The following is a 27,239-nucleotide window of genomic DNA, read 5'->3' on the forward strand; positions in this document are numbered from 1 at the left end:
CTGCTAAAGTACTTTAGATTGGAAGGGATCCCTGGAGGAGTCTAGTCTGTCCTGCTCAATGCAGGTACAATTAGACCTGGTTGCTCACTGCTCAGGGATTTGTCTAAGTCAGTTTTGTATTGAAGGATGGAGATTCCACACCTTCTCTGAGCCCTCTGTAGTGATTGTTTACCTTTGTGATTAAAAGTAATAATAATAATAACAGGCTTCCCTGAGGTTAAACTTATGTCTCTTGCCTTTTGCTCTAACACTGTGCACCCCTGAGAAGGATCTGGCCATGCCTTCCCATTATACAGGCAGCAATCAGATCTCAGAATGAGTGGTCCAGCTCCCTCTGACAACTGTCCTGCCCATGTATCCCTGCAATTCATTGTTCCCAAACCCCTGGAGAATGCACTCTCTCCATGATCTAGATTGTTAATGAAGACATTAAATAGTAATGACACAGTATCAGTCCTTGGAGGCTGTTACTTCCAGCCACCAACTGGACTTTGTACTACTGAAGGCATCTCTTTGAGCCAGGATGATCAGCCAATCATCTTCCTACCTTATAGTCCTTTGGATACTGTGGAATATTGTGTCAAACAAAAGTTTTGCTAAAATAAGGCTATCCCCAGCATATATTGCTCTTTCCTTGTCCACAAGCAGTAATCTCATCATAGACACTAATCAGCCTAGTCAGGCATAACAGCTGTTTGGTTAATCCGTCCTCACTATTCCCAGTCACCTTCTTGTCATTTTAGTGCTAGAAAAGTACTTCCAGAGGAAATTGCTCTATTATTTTCCCAGAGACTGAGGTGAAGCTGACTGGCTATCAGCTCCCTGAATCTTCCCTCTTGCTTTTCTTGGCTATGTATGTGATATTCAGATCTTATCAATTTACAGGAACCTCCTTTTGATCCTTTTAGACATGACAGATAGTGGTATTGACCAATTGAATCAGCACCCTCAGACCCTTCTCATTTGGTCCTATGAGCTTGTATCTAATTGGCTTAAGTGCTTTTTCACTGTATTTTCTGCTATCTGGAAATACTTCATGGATTCTACAGGTAGGCTCAGAGATCTGAAACACTTATGGCCAAAGTTTCTCAATGGAGCTGGGAGCAAAAGAGGCATCAGGTGTCCCAAACTTTTCATGTTGTCTGTCACTAGGTTACAAAGAGGGTCCACATTTTCCATACTCTCTCTTTAGTTGGCCTTTCCTCTGACTTCCACCTTCATTGCTAGTTTAAACTTTTTCATCATCTGAAGTTTGGATTTCCCATCTCTACCTTTTGAGCAGTACCTGTATTCTTTCTGTGTAGTTCACCCCTGTTTCTCACATGCAAGATTGAGCTGCTCTAGTGCTTTGAGATCTCCCTGAAGGTTAGCTTGCTTTCCCAAGCTTTCTCTTTACCTTCCATTGCAGTCTTCTGTGAGGTTCTACCAGGAAGATTTCTGTACATGCTGAACTCTGCTCTCTTGAAGTCCTGTGTTGTAACCATAGATTCTCACTTTCTCATTTCTCTCAGGATTTTGAACTCCACAGTCTGATGGTTGCTGTAAGATCAAGAGGCTGCTGTTGATCTTCACATCCCTGCCTCTTTCTCCTTGTCTGAGAGCAACAGGTCTGGAAGAGTGCCTTTCAGCTCCATCAAGAAACTGTCATCAGCAGATTTCAGAAATCTTCTGATTGTTGTGCTCAGTCATATTACCCCATCAGCAGATATCAGGGTTTTTAATTGGCCCCAATGAGTAAAAGTGTCTGGAATCATGAAGCTTCCTCCTCATCTGTCCAACAAAAGCTTCATTGACTTTCTCACTGGTTTTATGTGGTTTATAGCAGGCATCAATGTCACCCATGGTAGTCTGCTCTTCTGATCCTCACTGATAAGCTTTTGACTAGACGTGGCCAGGTGTTGGACTGCAGCCTGACTTTAGCCTTTTCTCCTCAGTGGCAGAATTAAGAACACCCCCTCTGTCCCCTGCCCTTCACACTCGACCCCAGTGCACTGTGGTCATTTTCAGTGTGTTCAGAGTTGACCCTAAAAATGTAATTTTCCCCACATGAATAATCCAATGCCCACATGAGCAGCAAGTAGTAATAGTCCAAGGGTCAGGATGGGTGTTGATAGTATCTCTACAATGTCCTGGATCCAAGCAACAGCCACCACATTCATCAAATTGATCAAGAAAGTGGATGTCTCTGTTCCCTCAGCCTCAAGTGGCTGTCAGCTACTGCATCTTATTTGTGATGTGAGCACTTGATGCAGACTCACCTGGCTCTGATGTTTTCTCCATTAGGCTCTGTTTTTCCTCACCTGTTCCTAGGTTGTTATACCTCTTCTGCAATTATTCCTCTGTAGTCAGAGAAAAAGCCTTCCTACTCTTGGTAGAAGTCACAAGTCTTCAATCTACCTCCTCTTGAGAGCCTTCCTCCACTGCTCCTTTGATAGCAAGATCTAGATATTCCTTTTTCTTTGCATTGTTTTGAGAGTGTTGTCTCTGTGAAGATCCTGACATTCTCCTGTGCATCCTCCTGACAGGATGCTGCTCTCCTTCACAGCTGCTTTGTCCAGTGGTGCAGTGCCCTGACCAGAGCACAATTCCCACCAGGCAGGCTCCCCATCTCTCTCATCCCAGGAGAAGGTCCCAGGCACTCCTCAGTGTGGGAGGGCACAGCCACAGTTCCCAGAAGCAGATCTCTTTGGGTTGGTGTCAAGGATAACAGTTCCAGCTGATGCTGGAGGCTGTTCTGTGGTGTGGCAGCACCAAGGCATCAAACTGTCCCAGGCAGGATGAGGGAACAGTGCTGGCAGAAATAACTCCATAAATACCAGGGCAGGGATTCAATGTTGGAAAAGGTTATTTAGAAACAAGTAAACAGAGAATGCTCTTCCTCCAGCTGCTTGGCTCCTGATGCAGAGGAACATCCAGACATAGTGGAGGTCACCTCACTGCTGTCTGATGTGATGGTGAAATACATGGATGTTTTATCTGCCTCTCATCTTGGAGAAGAAACTGGATGGGGAGAGGAGATGAACCCAGGGGTACTTCATGGAGGCTAATCAAAATGCAGTAAACCAGCACCATCAGCTTTCCATTTTATCACAAATAAGTACATGTATTAGGCTTCATTTTTTGTTGTCCTTGTTTGCCATATCTGAGAAAATAAGGTGCAGCAAAGCAGAAAATTAATCAAAATGAAAAGACCCATCCTTCTGTAACATCTTTCCATGCAGGCTCTTTAATTTATTTTTAACAAGGTATTCATTAATTTTTTTTTTGGGTGTTAGGCAGGAAAAATGACAGTATCTTAAAACCCAAAGTCATTCTGTGTTGGAAAATGGCATTGTTATGGAGATTCGTACAGTTTTGATAGTATCTGATAACATTTAGTTATTATGGCACACTAGAGAGTGGTTTGTGAATAGAGAATATCCACTTGATTAGGGTGAAACAAATTGATAATCTTCTGTATGATTCATAAACAATGACATCTAGAAAATGGAACCTACAAGAATAAAAATTTTAATTATAGATTGCAAAATTACAAAAATAAAGACGACCAGTGATGCTGGTATTTGCTCATGTTTTCTAATTCTCTGATACAGTTTTGCATAAATATTTCTTACAGTTCTTCCATTTGTTTCAGGCTGTGTTTTAAGCATCCTTCAGGAAGAACATCAGTAGTTTACACATTATATATGATCTCAGAGAATTTATTTTAAAAATACAAGGACAATGTTTTTATGTAGCAAAATTGCCCTTTGAAAATTGTTATGATAATTGGAATATGAAGTTATAATTTACACAGCCACTCTTGTCAGTTCAGATATTGCATCTCTTAGATTCCTTTTATCAGGGTTCAGTAGCTTGTATGAAGAACCTCTATGAAGGAAAAAGGTTTTTCTAGAACACCTGGTCCCCAACATCCTAGGGTCTTCACCTTCCAAAAATAAGTAGCTTGTATCAGTAGTTAATATTTCTTCAGCTGTTTTTTGACTTATCAGTCTAAGATAATTACTTATATTACACCATTTTTTTCAATAAAAGAATGCCAAAACCTACCAACAAACTGTAACAAACCACTGCCTTTCAAAATGTAAGAGATATTGGGATGAAAGATAGAGTAGGATTTCCCATTTTTTTTTTTAATTTGAATTTTCTTCACCTATAGATTTGGAAGCTCATTGTATGCCATTATGTTTTTGTGTCTTGAAATAGTAATTCTCTTGCATAAATATGATGAAATATGCAAAAAAAAAAAAGTGCTGTGGATGAAAAGATGCTAGATTTGGGATTTTGATGCATTTATTGTGCTTTTGAGAGAAGAATGCCCTACCCAGATATTTGTGAGATATGATATAACTGATGACTGTACACAGAAGTTAGAATACTTGTGTTTTGTATAAATACTTGGAAAATACACCTATCCACAAAACTGCCTCCGTATTTTTGGTGATGATGGCTAATTTTCTCAAGAAGAAACACTGTGGTTCCAGTTATAATTGATATTTTATTATGCATATTTAAAGAACAAGAAATTCTGACAAAGATCCAGAACACTGAGGAACTAGAGGAGAATATGGATTAGTAATGAGAAGTGGGAGACCTAATTTTGCAAATTGTTGTAAATAAGAATAAATCAAGCTGTTTCAAATTTCAGAGGCATGTTACAGGGCTTAGAAGCAGAAGGAGCCATGTTGCTTCTTTCTTCCTGGTATTTAGGAAAACTTTATAAAGTTGAAGGATTTCTAATAGAGAGAATAATTATTCCTGATAAGTTTGCCTTTTGGAAAAAAAGGCAATGTTCTGACTAGAAGCATTTGGAAGAATTTCAAGCAGCTGCTCATGAAATAAAAGCTCTGTGAGATATAGACAGCCTAATTCATCTTAGTCAAGGCCCCAGCAATTCCACACCCAAGTAATTTGTCATTTTTCCATGGTGTTAGAGAATTCAGTGTTTCTGCCATGTAGTTCAGTGTTTTGTTGAAGCCAGCTAGCTTCTACTTTGCTTTCTCTACTGAAATGTACTTATGGCCCCCTTTTTCATCCCAGTTGTGTTATACTGTGAATGTTTCTGAAATATGTACTCTCTGTCCTTGTATATAGAACTAAAGAACAGAGATCTTTTGGAGCCAGATTGGAATTGGTTTTATAAGTAGTTTAAAACTAGTTTGGTAGCTGGTAAATAATTGAAAGGCAGGTCAGCATATGAAGTACAGTTAGTTACCTAGTGTGGTAAGTATAGCATAAAATCCATCCATGCTTGAAAATAATCCCAGTAAAAAGGATCATCATCAGCTCTCCACACAAATTCTTGTATTTCCTAGTTTTCCATAGAAACTGTTGTTTATGTTATGACAGAAACAGATGTAGGGGTGGCAGGTGTTTGATAGAATTTGTGTGTTCATTTCTGAAAGGTTAAGGTTGCTGACACAGCACATGGTACAGAGGACACAAACAAGTAAGAATAATGGCAATAATTCTCTCTCATGTTGCATCTTTCATTTCAAGGTGATCAATATTATATTTTCATGCTTTTGGTAGGAAAAGGTGGAGAGGAAAAAGCTAGTTTGTGTGAGGTCACCAAACTGACCAGTAGCAAATGTGAGTTTCCTGTGTTCCAAGGTAAGTCTCAAAACAGTAGCTGATCTAACTAATAAATTGTGAAATATTTTCCTTTAAATAGATGAGTGTATGGCCAAAAAAATAATTTGATTGCTTTTTGAAGTGTATAGATTTGAAACATCTATTTTGCCTGTTTAGAAAGCAGTGAAAACAAGTCACTTTTATTACTTTGGAAGCATTTGATTACATGGGCAACATCCATTATTGTTTCATTTACTGCATATATCCTAAAAAGTTTTCAACTTTTCTCTCATTGCTACTTTTTTAATGTAAAATATACATATACCTAAAACAATATAGAATGTTGAATATTCAGTTTGGTCATGTCTTTTGAAAGTGGAAAAGTGTAAGTTTTATAATTGGAGTCCATGAGCTAAAAATATATGACAGAATATGAGCCATTTGTACCTTCTACTACTCTGAGAATATGTTAAAAATGGGCAGACATGGTAGACTACCAGGATGGTCAGAACAACTTCCTTTTCTCAGTTTCTGTAGTTCTGACCTGTTTAGCACATATATTCTATCTCATTCTTTCTCTATGCCTTTCTGAGCTCTTTGGGAATTTCAGCTTATCTTCATTTTTGTATCAATAATGTCAAATACACATTTCATTTTTAAATTCATATGTGCAAATCCATGTATTCAGATCAAGTTCCCAGTTACTAAGAGTAATGGGGAATGATGATACTTAGATAATGGGAAAAGTTGGACTTTTTTTTTCTGAGTGTGATCTGATCTATGGGGTGTCTCCCCATTCCATGCTAGTCAGTGCTAATAGGGAGTCAGAAGTCATTAAGAGTGCTTGGTCTGAGCTGGTTCAAGGCATACAGTGCCATGGTACTGAGCTGGGAGCATGGCATATAGTCCACAGAGAGTCATCTTCCAACTAGACAGGATTTTTAGCTCCAGGTCCAACTGGCCCTCCCAGGCTAGGTCTGTAGGCATCAAAGTGTTGTGCTACTGGACTAGGTTGATGCTGCTAAAAAACATGCTCTGATTATTCTTCTTGCAGGCAGTTTGGCTACAGCCCATGCTAGGAAGTCTGCCTATCTCTCCTGCAGAGGCTGTTCTACTATTTGTTGGCTGAAAACAGTAAATGAAGCAGTGTAGCTGTTTTCAAACTATATATAAATGACTAAATTTAAAGTAAAGAACCTGAACAAACCTGAAATAGCTGACATGGTTTCCTGAACTTTTTCTGTGATATAAGCATTCATACCCCACCTCTAGATGATTATGAGTTGATTGTATTTTGTATATTTGAGGATCACAGCTATATGAAGAACCAACATAATTTAACTTGATTTTTCATCCAGTCATTTCACCCCATGTCCAAATTCAGTTCTGCTCTGCTGGCAATTGTTGTGCTAATAATCATGTTAGTTTCTAAGCATCACCACATGCATTACAAAGTAGTACTTAATTAGCAATTCGATTTGAATTAATCAAGTTTATTTGTTAACTCAGAAAAAGACATAAAGATTGGATTAATGTTAATTTTAATTTCCTTTTCCTTTGTGTTTAGAAATAGGTTTTGTGCCATTCAGTGCATAAAAGATTTTCTTTCTTAAAAAACCATGTGTGTGTGCAGCAATTGTTTTGGTGTTGGCTAAAGCAATGAGTATGCTTGGGTTTAAAATGTTTAGTATGCAACAAGTTATTAATATTACAGAAATATAGTCCAGTAATTATGTTAGGCTAGAATGTTAAAATAGTTTTATTAAAATTAGCACTAAAATTTGTTAAATTTTTATATAAAAATATGGATGATTGTGACTGTGCACTACTGCATCCCTTTGGAAATGAGTGAGGACTCTGGAATGTCATGAAGACTTATCATTCCACAAATTGTTTTCTTATTTTTCCACCTTTCACTCCATTGTGACACCACTCTGTTGTGCTATTTATGTAGCAGGTACTGGAATTTATGTCTAGATTTAAAAAATATTGGTGTGATAGAAAGGAACATTTTTACATTTATACTATTTAAGTTTGGAGGATAAAGTGACAATGCAAAAACTATTTTCAAGGTATAATTTTTTAAAAGTTGCTGAATGTTTGTTAGTTCATCCAAGCTTTTTAATAGAATTGCAGAATGTAAGGGAGGAAGAGTTGTCAAAGATATCTTGTAAATGTGCAAACCTTAGAGTTACCTGTTGCTCCTGACAGATATTTGACCAGTCAGTCTTAAAAATGTCATGTTACAGAAACAGTTTGGGAGCAGCAGAAATGCAAAAACTGTCTTTACAGTCAGCAATCATATGTCTGATTGAGCTTTTTTTTTTTCCTCCATATGAAGAGAACATCTGCAGTTAGTCTGATGCTTGCAGAAAATTTTGGTCTTTGCTTGAAAGGCTTTATACATTCTGTATGTCTGGTTCCCAGGAGATATTAGATTGACATATACCTGTTGCATGTATGGGATGTGTATGATGCTTGAAATTTTCAGACCCAATCTTAAATGTCATGTAAGGGCTCTGATATCACTGAGTCCAGAATATCCCCAAAAGCTGTTTGCTGAGGGCATTCAAACCTGTTACAGAGGGTATGAATACATATTTCTGTCTGCAGAATCCCAGATAAATGCTATAGTTAAACACATAATTACTGAAAATTTCCTCTCCACAGTGGAAATATGTAAAAGTTAAGGTTTTTCTCTTGTGTTGTATCCCCACCCAGGTTTTTTTCTATTTTTTTTTCTTTTATTTTTTCTTTTTTTTTTTTTTAATTTAATTTGAGCTGAATAATAAAAAATGTGGAGACAGAGAAGGAAAGAAATGAGAATAATCAGAGGTCTACAGAACATGAGTTAAAAATTAAGATTGATGTGATTTTAAGTGTAGTGTTCAAAATTGGACCTAATCACTCCAACTGAGCACCTTCTTGATACCAAGTAGAAAGAATACACAAATCTTCAGAATTATTATCTTTTTATTTATAAATCCCAGTATGATGTCTACCTTTTCATAACAGCATGGTGTTGTAACATCATATTCTGTTTCTGATCCAGCAAAACCCCCACATCTTTTGCTGCAGAGCTCCTGTCACCAGCCCCTCTCTAGTCCGTGCGTTTGTATGGCTGCTTCTCCTTGCTCGTAGAACTTTGCATTTTCCCTGTTCAAACTTCACCAGTTCTTTTAGTTTTTGCAGTTTCTCCAAGCTTTCTTTGCCACCCACTGTCACTGTCAGTGACACAAGTCAGTGTGTGATGTATGTGCTGTACCGTGATGTGTGATGTGAACGGGTCGCAGCCCGGCACTCCGAACTCCATCCATCCATTATGCAGATTGTCACTGTAACTCAGTGACAACATTGAGTGCTTTTGGAACAAGGTCAAAAAGGAGCCTGATAAATTGTGCTTGCTACCCATTTTCAGTTTAGCAAACACTCAAAGCAGTTGCCAAGTAGAGTAAAACTTTTATGGTCAATTATTCAGCCAACTGATCGTGATTTTGTCCAGGTCACACTTCCCTAGCTTTCTTATCAGATGTCATGAAAAGCACTGTCAAAATCTTGCTAAAAGTCACATATGTAACATCTATTTCTTGTTCCTGATGCACAGGAGCTGTTAGCCTCTTACTGAAAAAGATATATTGGTTTAGCCTGATTTTTCCCCCTGCCAATTTCATGTTAGTTATTACTTATTTTTTTGGTAGTTTATCAGTGAAAATAGGTTGTAGTTTTTTTTTTTTTTAATAGAAATTCTATTGACTAGCATAATGCTGTAATTGTCAATGTCTTTAATAAAGAAGATTAATTAAACACTCTCTGCAAATGCCACTAGAGAGTTCTTTATTTCATTAAGGTAGAAAAGTTAACTCTTCTGGACAGCAGTATGGCAAAACAGAGCTAAATAAAAGATCAGCATCTTTATTTTATTTCAACCTACTTTTTTTTCCCCTAAAGACTTTTAGATTCCTGTCAGAAATCAAAACCAAAAATTCAGGTTTCACTTTTCCAAAAATAAAGTATATCTCAATTTTACAGTATTGATAGTTACCAATGAAGAGATAGAGAGTGCAAGTATACAGGATATGAATGAAGACAGAAGTTTTCTTCATGGCTGGGACACAAATTTCATGAGATGCTTTTGCTTAGTAATAAAGGTAGATGAATGCTGGAAAAAAATGTTAATTTGAACATTTTTTTTGGTAAGGGGACTTTTCCCCTTAGCTTTCCTTTTCAACTGTGTTTTTTTATACAAGAACACAGAGTTTGTTTCAACAGTCAATCTGATAAATGGGGAAATGAAGGCACTAGCTTATAAGGAAAATGTTAAAATAAACTGTATCAACTGATGGAGTCTGATAGAGAGATTTGTACAACACTGGACTCTAGAATTAAGTGTAGATATGAGCACAGTTAAAATGAATAAATATCAACCTAATTAATTTTTCAATGTTTGGGATATTTTGAATATTCCAGTTTAATAGATTTCTTCAAAAGATAAGCATCTGTCTTTCTCCTTTTCTGAAAGAAATCTCTCTGAGACTTCAAGGCATATGCAAATGATTGTTTCAATATGTTGGAGAACACTTTTCTCCATGATTTTCTCACAAATTTATATCTGTATATCCTTATATCTTTATGTAGGTAATTTTGGTCCCTCTCCTATGGTGTGAAGTGACATTGAACTTACATTCCATCCTCTTCTAATCAGGGTACTTTGTTCTTCTAAATCAGCCAGTGTCCTACTCAAAAGAGTAAAAAGCAGCACATAATATCGCTTTTTAAAAATATTAGCTATTTTATTAATGGAGTAAAATATATCACAGCAAATTTATTTATTATTCTCAGATTAGTAATGAAATACTATAGTTTTCTATATTCAAGTATTATGTAAAGGGACCAGATTTTTTTTTATAGACAAGTTATAGCTTTACAGTTTATCTTACTGCTTTAATGCTTTATGATATGTTCCACTGATCTTTGAACAGTTTTTATGGTAGGTTCGTCAATTATTTTTAGCTTGAGGTCTATGGAATTCTGTTTAGACATTTTGAACATGTTTCCTTTCTTGATGGACAGTGAGATCAGGCACCAATTGGTATCAGCTGTCTTTTTGGTATTTTCCCCCCCTCAGCTCTGCCTGATTTACACATTATTGTTAACAATTAGTCTTTTGAGTATAAGGTTCAACACTGAAAATGTTGAAAGGAGATTTAAGTTTGAAATGTCCATGCAGTTTGACCCTTCTCTCTCTTTGCTTTGATTCCTTTGATGTGGAGCAGGTGAACTGGCTCTCTTCAGTACACTCTTTATGTGCACTGACTGTTCATGGCACAAGAAGTGTTTTCATGTGTGTCAGGACTGGAGCTCTCTTAAAGTCAGTTTGAGAGTCATCCTTAGTGGTTTTCATGCCATGCTACACTGCAGTCACTGCTATTAGGGCATCTTGGGCACAACCTCAGTCCAGTAATGAAGTATAAAATTACATTTTCCCACCTGAATTTAAAGAGAAAACCTTGACAAGCCATCCCTTGGTGTGTTATATATTTGGGACTAGAACAAAGGATGGGGAAGTAGCTGAAGCAGACCATTATGCAGACAGTGGTATGTATAGTCAATGTTCAGGAATGCAGTGAAGTTTCTGAGGAGAAAGTTTCTAGTACATTCACTCTGCTGTGTCCTAATAAAGTCAAAATACTTTGTGGGAAAAAGTTTGAAAGGATGTTGTCTTAGATACAGGACAAATTGTCTTACTCAGACTTGGTAAGGTATAAGTATTTAGGAATGAACTGTCTCCTGAAATTACTTTAATATTAAAGATACTAATTTGTTTAATCTGATATATTTATATAATTTATCTCCTGTCCTCCTTTATCATGCTTTACTTTGACAAGATGGAGTAAAAAGAAACATGAATTTATTTGCACACAACAGAAATAACAGAAATAATATGTGAAGATTTGGAACAATAGGAGACCATAAAAAGTTTTCCTTCAAAATATGATGCATTAAAATAGAAGCAATAGCAGGTACTGGGGATTTCTATTCATTCCAGAAAAACTATGAACATCAACAGCAACAAAGGCAGAATTTTATATGCATTTAAGAGCCCTGTGCTACAAACAAGATGTGGCACTTAAATGTTGCAAGAAAAAAATTTGTATCTGTGTTTGATTTTCTTAGCTTTGCTTTGATAATGCCAGTGGCATTTGGTCATTTCAGCCTCAGTGTCTCTGTGGCATCACGTCTGTATTGGTTTGGCACAGCCTGGTTTTAGGTAGCAGTGGGCCACAAAGGGAGAAGCTGCTGGAAGGTGCCCAGCATGTCCAGGAGAGCCCATGGTGGATGGCTCTGAAGATGGACATGCTGCTGGCCAAAGCTGGGCCAGTGAGAGAGGCTGGTAACTCCTCTGTGATCACAAATTTAATAAGAAAATCAAAACCAAGTCATGGGGTTTTTTCCTAGTCAAACAAGAGGAGGAGGTGAGAAAATGTGAGGGAAACAACATGGGAGACACAAGGTCAGTGCAGAAGGAGGGGCAGGAGCTGCTCCAGGTGCCAGAGCTGAGATTCTTCTGCAGGCTGTGGTGAGACCATGGTGAAGCAGCTGAGCCCCTGCAGCCAAAGGGATCCATGGGGATGCAGAGATCCACCCACAGCCCATGGGGATCCATGGGGAATGCAGAGATCCACCCACAGCCCATGGGGATCCATGGGGAATGCAGAGATCCACCCACAGCCCATGGGATCCATGGGGGATGCAGAGATCCACCCACAGCCCATGGGGATCCATGGGGATGCAGAGATCCACCCACAGCCTATGGGGATCCATGGGGGATGCAGAGATCCACCCACAGCCTGTGGGGATCCATGGGGATGCAGAGATCCACCCACAGCCCATGGGGATACATTCACAGCCCATGGGATCCAGGGGGATGCAGAGATCCACCCACAGCCCATGGGGATCCATGGGGGATGAGAGATCCACCCACAGCCCATGGGATCAATGGGGGATACAGAGATCCACTCACAGCCCATGGGATCCATGAGGATGCAGAGATCCACCCACAGCCTATGGGGATCCATGGGGATGCAGAGATCTACCCACAGCCCATGGGGATCCAGGGGGATGCAGACATGGGATCCATGGGGGATGCAGAGATCCACCCACAGCCCATGGGGATCCACAGGGGATGAGAAATCCACCCACAGCCCATGGGGATCCATGGGGATGCAGAGATCCACCCACAGCCCATGGGGATCCAGGGGGGATGCAGAGATCCATCCATGGCCCATGGGGATCCATGGGGGATGCAGAGATCCACCCACAGCCCATGGGGATCCATGGGGATGCGGAGATCCACCCACAGCCCATGGGGATCCATGGGGGATGCAGAGATCCACCCACAGCCTATGGGGATCCATGGGGGATGCAGAGATCCACCCACAGCCCATGGGATCCATGGGGATGCAGAGATCCACCCACAGCCCATGGGGATCCACCCACAGCCCATCCATGGGGGATGCAGAGATCCACCCACAGCCCATGGGGATCCATGGGGATGCAGAGATCCACCCACAGCCCATGGGGATCCATGGGGATGCAGAGATCCACCCACAGCCCATGGGGATCCATGGGGATGCAGAGATCCACCCACAGCCCATGGGGATCCACAGGGGATGAGAGATCCACCCACAGCCCATGGGGATCCAGGGGGATGCAGACATGGGATCCATGGGGGATGCAGGGATCCACCCACAGCCTGTGGGGATCCATGGGGATGCAGAGATCCACCCACAGCCCATGGGGATCCATGGGGGATGCAGAGATCCACCCACAGCCCATGGGGATCCATGGGGATGCAGAGATCCACCCACAGCCCATGGGGATTCATAGGGATGCAGAGATCCACCCACAGCCCATGGGGATCCATGGGGGATGAGAGATCCACCCACAGCCCATGGGGATCCAGGGGGATGCAGAGATCCTTTGTTCAGTATTCACTTCTGCTCTGTCATTTGTTTATTTTTCTCATTTTTGGTTCTTATTGCGTAAAGAATGTCATCAAGAAAAAAGCCTTATATGTAAAGGATAGAAATAATTTGTTTAGTTTAAGACTAAAGGAAAGTCTTGCTCTGAATTTAGAATCAGTAATTGAACCAGGTACTGTTCAGTCCTGGGTTTTATGTGTTTATGTACAATTGACACTTGTTTTTTTGATTTTCTAGTGAGTGTTGGAAAAGGACAACATCTAACATTGCATTTTTTTCTTTCTTGTCAGAAAAATACTGAGAAGTTGAGTCTACATAGTAGCAGCAGTGGAGCAGCCAGTTGCAAAAGTGAATTTTCAGAAAATACTGACCTTCCAGTTGAGAGTTGTCAGCCTGCACATAGAAAAGGTGAGGAAAGAACATATGAAGAAATCCTGATAGATGATGACAGGACTATGGAGAAAGGTAGACATTAGCAAAATGTGCTATGATGCTGATTAGAGGTGTGTTAAAAGCTTCTTTGTTTTCATTTTTATGCGCAGATATTTTCTCTGAATTAGACAATGAGGTAGACATAGTGGACAATTCAAGCATCCAGTTCAAATAATTTGAAAGAGTCTGCTATTGCTAAGATTCTTCCAGAATGAAGCATGCACTACTTTCTAACAGTAAAACAGTTGTTTAGTCCAATATATGAGGGTATTGCATTACTTGTCACAAGTTCACAATAAATAAAGGATATAACTGTGCCTCTGTGACAGCCATGTCCAGTTTAACACATTTGGTATCACCAGGGCTTTGTATAGCTTGTCCCCATATTTTGCAGTAGCAGCTATGTAAACTGGCATATTATTGGGCTCCTTGAGAAAGAAGGTGGATTTAAATTTAAACATAAGATGACTAATATTGATAAGAAACAGATGGAAGAGTGTGAAAAAGAAAGTTGAAAGAGGCAAGCTTTAGCTGTCTGGAAGAATTGACTGAATGGAACTGAAGGAATGTGTAGATTTTAATTAGGATGGAATTATGTGGCAAAAAACAACATTAATTCTGCTTATAGTTATTTAAGGTAATAAAATTAGAATGCACCTGCTGTGTTGGGTGTTATCTTAAGTAACAGTTTTTTGAGATTATATTTCCAATTTGAAAATTAGAAAAAAACTCAACTCAAAAAACCATAGCTCTAACCACTCTGATTTATTTGCTAAATTGTGAGCTACCATGACCTACCATTACATTCAATGGGATTCTGATTAGAGAGAAACAAAGTGCATTTTATACTAGGAAAAAAAAAAAAAAAAAAAAAGGAGGATATTAGAGTTAAGCAAAATTTAAGATTTCTGTTCATAAAATATGGGGATGATTTAGATGTACTTTTAAAAGGTAAAGGGAATGTAGTTGTCTCAAGATTAGAATACATTATTGCTGCAAGTGTCCCAGGCTTCAAAAAATCTAGAATAACATTACTTTATTTGCTTGTAATCCTATTTGACAGCTGGATTTTATTTCATATTTTGGCCCAGGTACTGAGGAAATATGACCTCATTTTATTGAAATGCCTTGCCATTAGTGCAGGGCAATAAAATGATTTGGTAACTCTACTTAAAATCCATTAAAATTATTTGCTAATTGCAGCTGAATAGCCTGCCAATGTGATGGCTGGAGGTTCTGTGTCTACCAGCCCTGAGAGTATTGTCAATGTTTTCTTAAAAAATAACAATTCAAAGAAGCGCTTTTTTTGTGGTCTCTAAGAGAGTAACAGGAGAAGGCTGCAGGATACAGGGAAACCTTGAATAACTGGGGAAGGGGCTGCATAGATTGAGAAAAAGCAGCTTCCAGGGACAAAGTTCTATTTTGTGTTCATACTGAAGAATAACACATGGTGTGTGTCACAGGAATGTAATTCTTTGTGGGAGAGTTCATCATTGTGCACAGAAATTTGAAGCCTTTGTGTAGTTTGTAATTTGCCACACCCAAAGCATTAGTGGTAATGATTTCCTTGTAGTTAATTATTTTTTGTTAAGATTTAGACATTAACAAAGTATCAGCTTTTCCTAATATTTGGGTATTACTGTGCCATGTTGCCATAGTTTTAATTAAATGTTTTATGTGGAAAGATCCAGTCAGTTCCTATCAGCCCCAGTAACTTTAATCAGCATTTCTAGAACTCATTATCCATTTTTCTCCTGGCATAGAGTCTAATTATTAAATAGATGCTTCAGGATTGCTTTTTCAGAAAAATAACTCTGCAGTCTTACATTCTTGGATCAGCTGTAGTTTCTATTTCATGTTGAAGTGTTACAGATCAGTTGTAATTAATGCTGGCAAATGTTTCTACTTTTCAGGAGTAAAGAAAAAAATAGCTTAAAGTTATAAATTCAATAAATTCAGATATAAATTGGGTATTGCTTGAGATATGCTCCATTCATGAATAATAAATGGCTAACAGAGTTTTAATTATCAGCTGTGGTTTTGTCAAGCATGTCAGCATTACAGGGGAAAATGTGACCAATTTTGATCTAGCTAACTTGGAAACTGCTAACATGAAGATGAGAGTTTTAGTTGCAGGTATATTGATGAGGATCTTGAAAGGATTTGTCTAATCATGCTGTCATCACATCATTCTCAGAGAAAACATGATCATTCTAATTTAAAACTAGGGTGGTATTTTGCAAAAAGGTGTGATATGCTGAGCTGCTCAGTAGCAGAAAAGCTGGTATGGATTGTCAGTGTAATAGGAGAAAGCTTCTTTTATAGTCCAATGTTGTCATAATATTTTAATGACTTTGCATACTCAGTGTTTTTCAATTATGCTATAAGAAAAGGATTATTCTTCTTAGTATAGAATGTATAGACAGTTTATTTCTACAATACCAGATCCTTTAACAACTCCAAGATTGCCAAGTGTAGGGTGTGTAGATTCTGGAATAGTTACTCCTGTACTTGAAATGATTAATCCTGCAGGAACAAGATTCTGCACATTTCAGACCATAGAGGCAGCACTGACAGATGCATTTTTCTTTCCCTGAAGTCATTATAATTTCAAATTATAAAGATTGACAGAGGATAGGGACATACTGAGTCAAAAAGCTGCGAGGAATAATGGGATGGTAACAGTTTATCAGTTGCACTTAGTTTGTTCTTAGTTTAAAATTGCAAGGTTCCCAACTTTACCTTGGCTTAGTCATATTTGGTTTGCAGTGTAACCATACCTTCACTTCTGTTGGTAAAACCAAATAACAGAAAAATCTGTGTTATGTCTAAATGCATAGTGGTACAGTAGAACTGGTGTGTCAATTGGGTGAGAGTTGAAAAATTTACTTTTTGTTTGGGAATGCTCTTCTGGATAATATTTTTTGTTTTCCTTAATCATGTTCATTTACATAGCAATCAGGACAGTGTCCAATACATTGAAACACAATTCTGTGTAAAACATGCTGTTGGAAAACCCTGGTATAAGGTCTTTATGCACTTCTAACCTTCCTCCCAATATAGAGGTAGCATGGAATAGATTCTTTTCAGAATTCCTCAGCCTTTTCAAGAGACTAAGAAGTCTCATAACACAGTCCTGTTGTGCTGCTGTATCTTGTTTAAAAGTCTTTCTCTTACCTCATAATTTGATTTATGTTTCCACTATTTGGAGGAATATCTGCACTTATATATCTTGTGACCAATAAACAAAGACATTGATATTAAGGATTCCTTTCCTGAATTTCTGCAACCCAATAGTATTCAAAGTTACCATGTGGAAACAGCACAGATCTGCCTGGACAATATTCTAGTGATGTAACTCTACAAGGGTCTCCTATGTCTTTCTTTGAGAAATGCAACTGGTTTACACAGTGCCAGGGCTTGAGTCTTGTGCAGGTAAAGCTCATATCCAGTTGAATAATTGGGGATTTCAAGAACTAGGATACTCTCAAAATAGGAGCTCTTTGTGTTGTATGTAGCAACTGGTTTGGCTCATCACTTAGATCATGAGTTTAGGCCATCACTTAGCTCCAAATTTAACTACTTTTGAGGATAACAGCAAACACATTATGAAATAAAGCCCTGTTCAGTAATGTAATTTGTTTTCTGGAGCCCATAATTTCGGCTGCATTGCAGGCAGCTGCGTTATATCTTGAAAATTCTGTGGTCACAGAGATGGACATTCTTCTTTTTTTAAAATTCAGACCAATTGTATTTTATGGATTTGCTGACTTATTCCTTCCTTGAAGACATTTTCCTTCTTTAGAAAAGATGACTAGATAGTTTGGTAAGTTTTTGGAATAAGATTGTCTGACATCTGCTATATATGATTTTCTGGTTTCAGATTGTGAGGAGAAAGTTTAGGGAATTTCTTGAAAATTATTATTGCACCAAGAAACATATCATTTACACAATGAGCTGTCTGGGAAGAACTTTTGAGACCTTAGTGTTTTGTAGGCTTGCTTTTCCTGATTTGTCTAAGATTCAGATTTCTCATGAGACCTCAGGCTAATGGGATTTTTGTAAAGACATCAGACAAGATCTGGTTTTCCTGTGTGATGCCTGAGTTAAATTTGAAGTATATTTGTGTTGATTTCTGTTGCTGTACATCAATCACTGCTGGTAAGGAAAAATACTTAGTTCTTTGCTCTGCAAAACAGCTTAATTAACCTGGTTGGAATTGTCCATTCCAGTGTAGAGTGATTTGAAGAGCAGCTTACTAATAGTATTTTGAATAAATAAAGGTAATTTCACCTTTCTCTTGAAAAGATATTTGAGCTGTCATTCAAAAAACCACTCCCTTTGCTTTCATTTCATTCAAGGAGATGAACTGAAGTTCCCTACTAATACAAAATCTTGACTCAATTTTCCTGCCAGTCTGATCAAACTTGGAAAGGTTTTCAGAGTTTTTTATATTTTAGATACCATGAAGTGAAAGTAAAAGCCAAAGCAAAAGTTGCTGTCTTCTCAGGTTTTTCTGATCTCATAGCATGTAACCAGCTCTTTCCTTGCAATTGCCTGTTTAGGTGCCTGCAAGAGCAGAACACTAAACTTCACATTAAAATGCACTTGTATGATTTTTACTGCTGTCAATGCATATTTAGAAGTTGAAGTCCTAGAAGTTGCTCTAATTACATCAGTTGCTAAAGACCAAAGTAGCAGTCAGAGAAATTATTTATGCCTCATTTAATACTTCTTTTTTTATCCTCAAGGAATCTGCCTAGAGTTATTCAGAGCAGGGAGGCTGATGAGAATTATAAGCTTTGGCTTTTGTGTGTCTTTCACCTTCTAACAAAAGTGGGCACAAAACAGGAGAGAGATGGAGAGTTTGTATTTCATTTTCCTTGAGATCATCTTGAACTGAAAAATGCCCTCTTGCAAGGCATTTGAACAAAACATATTGCCTTGCTCTTCCCATCCATGTCAAAGGAGCAGCCATGGGAAAGGAAATACAGTCCAGGTAACCCTGAGCTGAACATCAGGATACACTGTGTGCTCCATGAATTATGTGAGTTAACTTGCCTACACATCTGTGCTGTTTCTTCCTCCCTGGCTGACTTTGTATGATTAGCATAACTCATAAAGAGAAGACTAGAGATTATGAATAAAATCATTAGTTTTCCTTGAGTATGTGGGTGCACGTGTGAGTGGGTTTGTTACAATGATTTTTGCATGTTTGAATCTCCTTGTGTTTAGCTATTAAATAAATTATTTTCCTGTGATTTCATAGTGAGTAACATAATGAGATTCCTTTCTCAGATCTAGCTGCTCAGTGGGTCTCTACCATAAAAATAAGCAATAAAAATGGGCCTGAAGGGTGTTTGCTACTGTTATGTGATGTCCTGCATCATGATTTATTTGGGGTTTTGTTTTTAGCATTAATAAGTATTTTCCTAACTTTAGCATATGAATCAGAAAATATTGCATCTCTGCTGTGTACAGTGAGTGGTGAGACAGACTCTTTGGTGTGAAATATCATGCACTTGTAAATACACTCACAAGATGGCAGATTAGCAAGTCAAATGTAGTGAGTCATCAAACTGATCGAGCAAATTTGGATATGAGCACTTTACTGATAAGAGACCATTTATTTGAAACAGCCAAAGGGTATAGTATTTCAAACCAAATTTTGTAAATGAATACTTGAAAAGGATAGTTGTTTTTTATAAAATTCTAGCAAACAGCTGTGTTCACACTTAGCTTTCTAGCCAAGTGGCTTTTGTTACAGATTTTCTTGCACCTATTCACATAATGTATTTTGGTATTGTTTGTGACAGTGTCTGAGGTTGTAACTCAAAATCCTTACCCCAAACACTATGACTCACGTTCACTCAGCACTTCTACTTTTGTATTTATGTTATTGTGTCTGTGTCCTGAGCAGGTAAAATATCTGTTCCTTGAATAGGTACAGTAATATTTTCCATTTCCTTTCATTTCTAGTCAGAGAGCACTCTCTTTTTGCATTTTTCTATCTCATTAACAAAGTTAATTGAAGAAATTTTGCTTCTATATGGGCCTAGTTTATTTGCTATTATGTAATTCAGCTGCTCTTATCAAATAGCCTTTTGTGCTATCTGCCACAGAATTTTGGTATCTGTTTTGCTATGCAAAGCGTCAGCAAGGATTAAAATGCTGTTTCTTTTTCTTTCATTCTCTCTCTGTGTCTCCTTTTTAGGGAGATGGATTTGGCCTAAAGATGTATCATTTATTTTGCTTTTTAAAGTGAATTCAGTTTGACAGATGAAAGCTTCCTTCAGATTTTTTTTTTTTTTTTAAATTCAGAGGATCTCAGAAAAGTAGGAAAAATATTTCAGAGTCCAACACAAAATTATGTTTGAACATGAAAAGATGTAAGACTCAGAAACATGTTTGCTCTACAGTTGCTCAAGAACTAATATAACTGCTGTAACAAGACCAATAATGGGAAAACTAGTTTAAGTTTGACATAAAATCTTTTTTTTTTATCTGCTGTTTGAGTGATTAGATGCCTCTGTTCTTGCTTAGTGATAATGTTTGTGATGCTACTACTGTGGAAAATATCTCATGTAGACAAAGATGCAGGCCTTTTAGTAGAATACATTAATTGTGTGGGAAAATTGTAATATCCTAATTTTAGTACTCAGATTTTCAGTTAGCAGAATTATCTTTTCATTAAAAATACAGTCAATCAAAATGAGATAGCAGAGTGGTCTCAAATTACCACCTAAATTACCATCCAAATTACCATCAAAAGAATGGTTTTACAGGAATGATTTAAGGCAAATGCTTAAGACTAATATTTGCTTTAAGGCAATGCTTTCCAAGTGCATAAATAATAGATGTCATCAAATATTAGCTTTGCAGTATGCAATAAATTATTTCAATGTTTACATTCAGTTTTATTTCTTGTTAGATGTTGGACCAATAACTGGTCATACTGATGTCTTCAAAGTCTTGATTTCAGTAGGATTATTTTAGAAGAAAGGTATTGCATATGTTATTGCATATAGATAGCCAGCTAGTGGAATGGTGGCAGGAAATCTCTGGTGGACCTCTAAGAAAGTGGGCAAATATCTCCTAATTCATTGACTATCTCCATCTATTGACTAGAGACAATGTTGTGGCTATAGTGGTAGCAATAACTAACAATTTAATGCAAATTCAGGTACATATTCTGTTGACATCCAGTTAGCATGTGCTGTTACTTTCTGTAACAATTTTCTGAAATAAATTATTAAAATGCTCTGTTAGGCTGAGATTTTTGTTATGATGGAAGCAAATCTTTGATATATCAAAAAGCAACTTGACAGTCAAGTGGGGGTCTGGAGTTTGTTTAATGCTGTTTTTTAAAAGTTATTTTGACACCATGCCTGGGAACAGAACATATTAACAGGCATGTTGTGGCTTTCTTTTAAACATAAAATAATATTTATGTGTTTGTTTCAGGTATAATGAAACAAAGTTTTAGTGTTTCTGCAAGACAAGCTCAGATAAGGTAGGTGTGATTTATGATATAAATATAATTGATCCTTGTTACTATCAATTCCAGTTGGTTGTTTCACAGTGGAACAGTTCCTCAAATGCCTTCATGAAACATGTTCTTGGCTACTTTATGGCTCCATTTTATCTCAGCCTAGGACTCTAAGTCTGCTTGAGGATATTGTTAGAGGGTATTTGCACAAAAAATTTGTACATAATAAACAGTTTTAACAATGGACCTTGCTACTGAAGCTTAAGCTGACAGCAGTTTATTAGCCAAATTCTGTTTCTATATTTTTAATAAGATGGTTTTCCACAGAAAAATGTGCTCGTGTGACGGTGTAGAGTCTGTTGTAGTAGTGTAGTAATGTAGAGTAGTATCTTGTCCCTTTGAACTCCTCTAGACTTTCTGTATAAACGTAGACACTCATTTCTTGCATTTTGGAGGCTTCATTTTCTTCAAAAAGGAAACAAACAGAAGCAGAATATGTCATACCATTCCTCTTCTAAAGGATCTTCCTTTTTCTTCAGTAATGCATCAAACACATTCTTGACCATTATTTTTTCTGATCTCTTTGGCACCACCCTTATTCAGAAATCCTGTTAATTGTTGCTTTATTTCCACTTTTCTTTTATATCTGGAAAAAACCCTCAAAATCACTCCTGGCTGCATTTGCACCCAATAAATTTTTTCATTTTACCTTTAACTTAGCTAGGTAAATATTTGTAATGATAGCATTGATCCTTTTCCTGTGTTTCTCCACAGACACTGTTAGATTCAAATGCAGTATTTTATTTTTACTTTCAGAATGGTTCTTAGCATAACACCATCCTGTCTCCTGCTTATCACTTCCTAGCTTTACACCTTTTGTCCTATTGCAGTCAATAATGGCAGCCTCCCCACACCTGAGCATTAAAGAAAGCACATTTTCTTTTTCTTTGTAGAAATTCACTACTATACAATCTCTGCCCCTCACATAATCATTAGCAAAACAATTTCCTTGTCTTAATTTGTAATTACTCCTTGAAACTCTAGTTTCCCCTGCTGCCACAAAAGTAGATACAAATTCTTGCCCTATTTGGGCTATGGTGGCTACCATCCCTCAGGACATCATGTTTGTTCTTTCAGTTCCATTTGTTATTGCTTATCTCAGCTAGTGAAGTCTGCAGGCTGGGAAAGTATTTGTCTAGAGTTTAGAGAAAGATCTAGCATTGAAACATGTAGACCTCTGTTTCTGACATTGAGATGTTGCTGTCTGGTGATATAATGCCAATTTTCCCTCCACTTTACTAGTACTGAACAAGGAAAGAAACTTATATTTAGTAGAAGTCATTTGTTTTGGATATGTAAAGTAAACCAGCCTTTATGTGACTTAAAAATGCACAGTTGAAAACTAGTGAATTTGGACAGATTCCCTTTAGAGGAAACATGACAAGGAGTCAGGGAATAATGATATTTTCCCTATAATCGTTGATGCCAAACACAATTAAAACTTTTTTCTTTTCTTTTTTTTTAGTAATGATAGAGATTATGTTGGTGGCTCTGGATCAAGATGGCAATCAGGTAATTTTGTGCTTGCAAGAAATTCCAACTTTAACTTAAATTAAACCTAATGATTTTCAAGTTTTTGAACATTATTGCATTATTCTCCTGTTGCATACAGAGTGTTTCCTCTTTTATTTATTCCTCTTTAATGTCTATTTATCTGCTTTTGAGAGTACCTTCTCTCACCTGCAGGTTCCACACTAGGAAAATCGAGTATTCATGATGAGATGGCAGTTTCATAGTCTACCAGTTGTAGCTCTTTGCAATTTGAAATATCATGGTTTTATTTATAATTGTATTTCACATACAAATATGTTGTCTGAAGTATCATAAAAGTACTTCATAACAATAAGAATTCCAATAGTGTATTGATAAGATCTCATGTTGTCATTATCCCAGCTAAACTTCTGCTGAATACAATGGGAATTTCTCTTGTAAAATGAATATTTCATACAGCCCTTGCAAATTATCATGTATTTATACACCATGATTGATTAAACAAGTGTTCCATTTGAAGTACTTTTCGTTTTACTGAGAAGATTCACAAGCCTTAACTTGCTTAGCTGTAATTTCAGAATGCACATTGTCTTAACTAAAAAATACTTGAAACAAAAGTATTTTTAACAGTTAAGATACTGATCTTCACAAAAAACGTGCTTGCTGTCTGTACAAAGTTCTATTACAGTTTTTAATATAAAAACTGTATTAAGAATTTTAATTATGCAGTACAAATCCAAATTTGATGTCAACCTTCTGTAGTTTCAGTGCTGTTTGCTTAAGGGTGCCATATAATAACAACACAGTTTAAACATAATGTCTGCAAGCTATAATGATTTTTCAGTTCTGTGAGTAATTTGAGTAAATCCATTATCTTTTGTCAGTGATGTTGTCCTTTTGGATAAAAGTCTTATTCACACTTATATGCTCATCTTCCAAATAATGCTGTAATTCTTTATTTAAAACAAACAAACAAGAAACTTGGAGTGCTCGGGAGGGTATGGACATCATGGGAACTCCTAAAGTCTTTGAAGTGCACAGGTACTACAAGTAGACATTAAATCTGGTCCTCCTAGACTTCTAAGTCATAGTGTTGCTGTGATACCAGAAAAGAAAAAGCTCCATAAGTTGAATAACAGGGAAATCCAAATTGTGTCCTACTTGGTCACTGCTGTTTGCTGTTATCATTCTAAGCATATTTCTATTCAGAAAAAAATAATTGAAGATCTACAAAAGAAAAGGCCCTGATTTATTTACTTTTTGTTTGTAGTACAAGCCACTGACAGGAAAAGAGAAGACAAATAGCACAGAATAGGGAGCAAGGAAAAAGGGAACGTGTCAAGGAAGTGAAGGTTTCATGAGTGTCTTAACATAACTGAGGATTTTAAGGTTATAATGGCAAGACCACAGTGGGTTCTTTTGGGCCTTGAGTATGGCAGTATTGAAACAGTTGATATAGAGGTGAAAATGAAGCAAAAAAAGCTAAATCAAAATTGTTTTTCTGCTAGCATATATTTTAGATTATTATAACATCATTTCCACTGTCACCTTGAGGAGAACCAACTTACACTCCACTTTAAGCAACTCAGAGGAAATGCAAAGCTTCTTTTCCTCTTACTGATTAGTAAGAGAAGACCTAGGGAAAATAATTTCACTTGACTTTCTCAAGACATCTGCCAAAAGGCAGTGCAACAAAAAACCCCAATAATATTGATGATGTAGTCTTCCTGATCCTACTAGAAATGTGTCTCCCTGTGGTAGAGAAGGATGTTTTCTGCATCACTTTATTTCTGTGAGAGCACAGTTCACATCTGGATGGTCTTTAGACACTTCTATTTGTGATTATCTTTCTTTTTATTAAAGTAGCCAGCACAGAAGTCCATCAGTAAAAAAGTAGTCATAGTTCTGTTGTGGACTGGTTAATGTTGGTATTTGGATTTCATCACCCTCTCAGTAGAATTTTTAATCTTGACATAAGATCACTTTGGAAAAAAAGAAAAAAAGAAAAGTTTTTGTGGTTGTAAATTTATGCATAATACTTGTTGATCCTCAGGGTGTTTCTGTGACAGTAAATGTTAGGATATCTAAATTAGCCTCTGAAGTGTAGTTTAGAGATAATTGTATTACAAGAGGTACAAGGCTGCTGGCTGAAGTTCAATACTTTGGGCAAGATTCCTTGCCTAGCTTCCAGATCTAATAGTCAACTTGGAAAGATTATTTTGTGAAGTAGTATTCTTTAGTGATACACTGTTTTATAGTGGAAGTCTGCTGATAAGCTTTTATTTAATCTCTGGGTGTGACAATGTGTAAGACTTTTATACACAAGATTAAAAATCCTAAATTATAGATTTACCTCATTGAAATGGTCCACATCAAATATATTATTATAATGCTTAGGGTAGAATGAAAATAAATTTCATAACATCAAAATATATAAAAAGTATTGTGTTAGTCTATGTAAAAGAAAAATCAGTTAAGAAAAGTACATTTATCATATATTTATCCTTTTGAATAAATGTGACAAAATTTTAACAATTGTTGAGGTACAATAATATAGCTTTTCTCATGGAGTAATTTAGTGATTCAGAGAAAGGGATTTTCTTTTGAAACACTTTGTCACTTAGATTGTCTAAATTTTTAACATTTTAGATTATCCTTTTCTTGTTCCCACCATTATTGGGAAAACAAGTCAAGCATTTCAACTTGGTATTTATACCTAGGAGTTTTAAACACTGTATGCTATTAATGTTCTAAGGCAACAAAATGAACTGCCCTCCTCTTTTTTTTTTTTACTCTTTTGTCATCTACAATGTTGGCAGGAATTGCTGCATCACAAAGGAAGGTGCATCAGATCAGTGACCCTGCTCAGCAGATTCTTATTCAGCTGCACAAAATTATCTTCATTACTCAAGTATGCATTGCTGTTGCTTCTGACATTCTGTACTTTTTAGTCATTTGCTGTTGTCAAAATGATGTTACTGCAAAGTGCTGCTAATTTAGTTACTGTTCTTTAAAAACAACAGAACTTGACATTTTTGCAGATGGCAGGATGCTTTAAAAATATATCATTAAAATAAAGACTAACTTCGAATATTAGTATGTGGAGGATGGCAATAATTGAGTCATGTGAAAAAAAAAAAAAAGCTGTGGCTCACCTCAGAAAAATGGATTGTACAGTAAAGTATTTTTACAACATTCTATCATACCAGCAATATAACTACTTAAGGAGACTATCATGTACTGACATGGAGAGTTAATAAAATGCTTTCCTCTGTAGTAATAGTTTTGAAATAACTTTGAAGTTATATTTTAGTTATCAATACATAGTAATACTCTCTTGGGAGTTTTAGTGCAATAGATGAAATCCTGAATATTTTAGCTATTTTGAAATGTCAGATATTTTTCAATTTTAAGACTCATTTTAAAATTAAGTTCAACTGTTTCATAATGAGAGAGAGTTGAACTTTTTTCAAGCTGATTCCAGAGCAAAAATGGAGCTGAGCTGATACAAAACTTGCCTAGAACTCTCACCTAATAATGTGATTGGAACTGCTTTATTCTGCAGAAAGATGGCTACCATGCAGCTGTTTGAAAAATTTGCTATTATCAAATAAACTGCTTTTTAGTTTCCAAAATGAAGTGTTTACATTTGGGATGTGATGTTTATCACCTCAGGGCTTTTGAGATTGATCACCCAAATTTGTTTGATTTTGTTTAGAACAGATCAACATAACGGAACTTGGGCGTGCTTTACATGTCTGTATTTTGGTTTTTTTTTTTCTTTTTTTTCTTTTTAGTTGTTGAGCTTATCAGAGCAGGTAATACAAGAATTAAATTATCAAAGAAAACAAACATTATTTAAGATAATTGGAAATTATATCCTTCTATCAGGAGAGATGAGACAGTTCAGTTTTTACGTGATATATTAGGAGTATGTCCAAGGTGCTCATTAGTGAGCCTATCCTCTCTGTTGAAGGTTTTCTCAAGTGGCTTACTAATTAATATGAGTTATTGGAATGTGGCTGCTCAAGAACTGAGAACTAACAGCAACTCAAAACCTGGATCAGAATTGACCACTGAAGCTGTAGCAACAGCTTTTCTCTGATTTCAGAGAAGCCAGAATCCATACCTGTACTTGTTTACTGTGTTCCACATGCCTCCCTTGCACTTGTTTATGTTCTTACAAATCTAAGGTTGAGTATTTTTTATAA

The 27,239-nt window shown here is 36.9% G+C and overlaps 1 protein-coding gene across 1 annotated transcript in view; it reads left to right on the plus strand.

Annotated features, from left to right (window-relative positions):
• NEK10 (NIMA related kinase 10) overlaps window positions 1-27,239 on the plus strand; it is a 76,533-nt gene that overhangs the window by 43,596 nt on the left and 5,698 nt on the right. The window contains 8 exon segments of the mRNA XM_056482844.1: window positions 2,885-2,986; window positions 2,988-3,089; window positions 13,843-14,021; window positions 14,099-14,147; window positions 14,149-14,181; window positions 21,451-21,501; window positions 23,012-23,049; window positions 25,848-25,939. Coding sequence (XP_056338819.1) covers window positions 2,885-2,986; window positions 2,988-3,089; window positions 13,843-14,021; window positions 14,099-14,147; window positions 14,149-14,181; window positions 21,451-21,501; window positions 23,012-23,049; window positions 25,848-25,939 — 646 coding nt within the window.

Source organism: Oenanthe melanoleuca, chromosome 2 (assembly GCF_029582105.1).
Source record: "Oenanthe melanoleuca isolate GR-GAL-2019-014 chromosome 2, OMel1.0, whole genome shotgun sequence".
NCBI classification, from domain to species: domain Eukaryota; kingdom Metazoa; phylum Chordata; class Aves; order Passeriformes; family Muscicapidae; genus Oenanthe; species Oenanthe melanoleuca.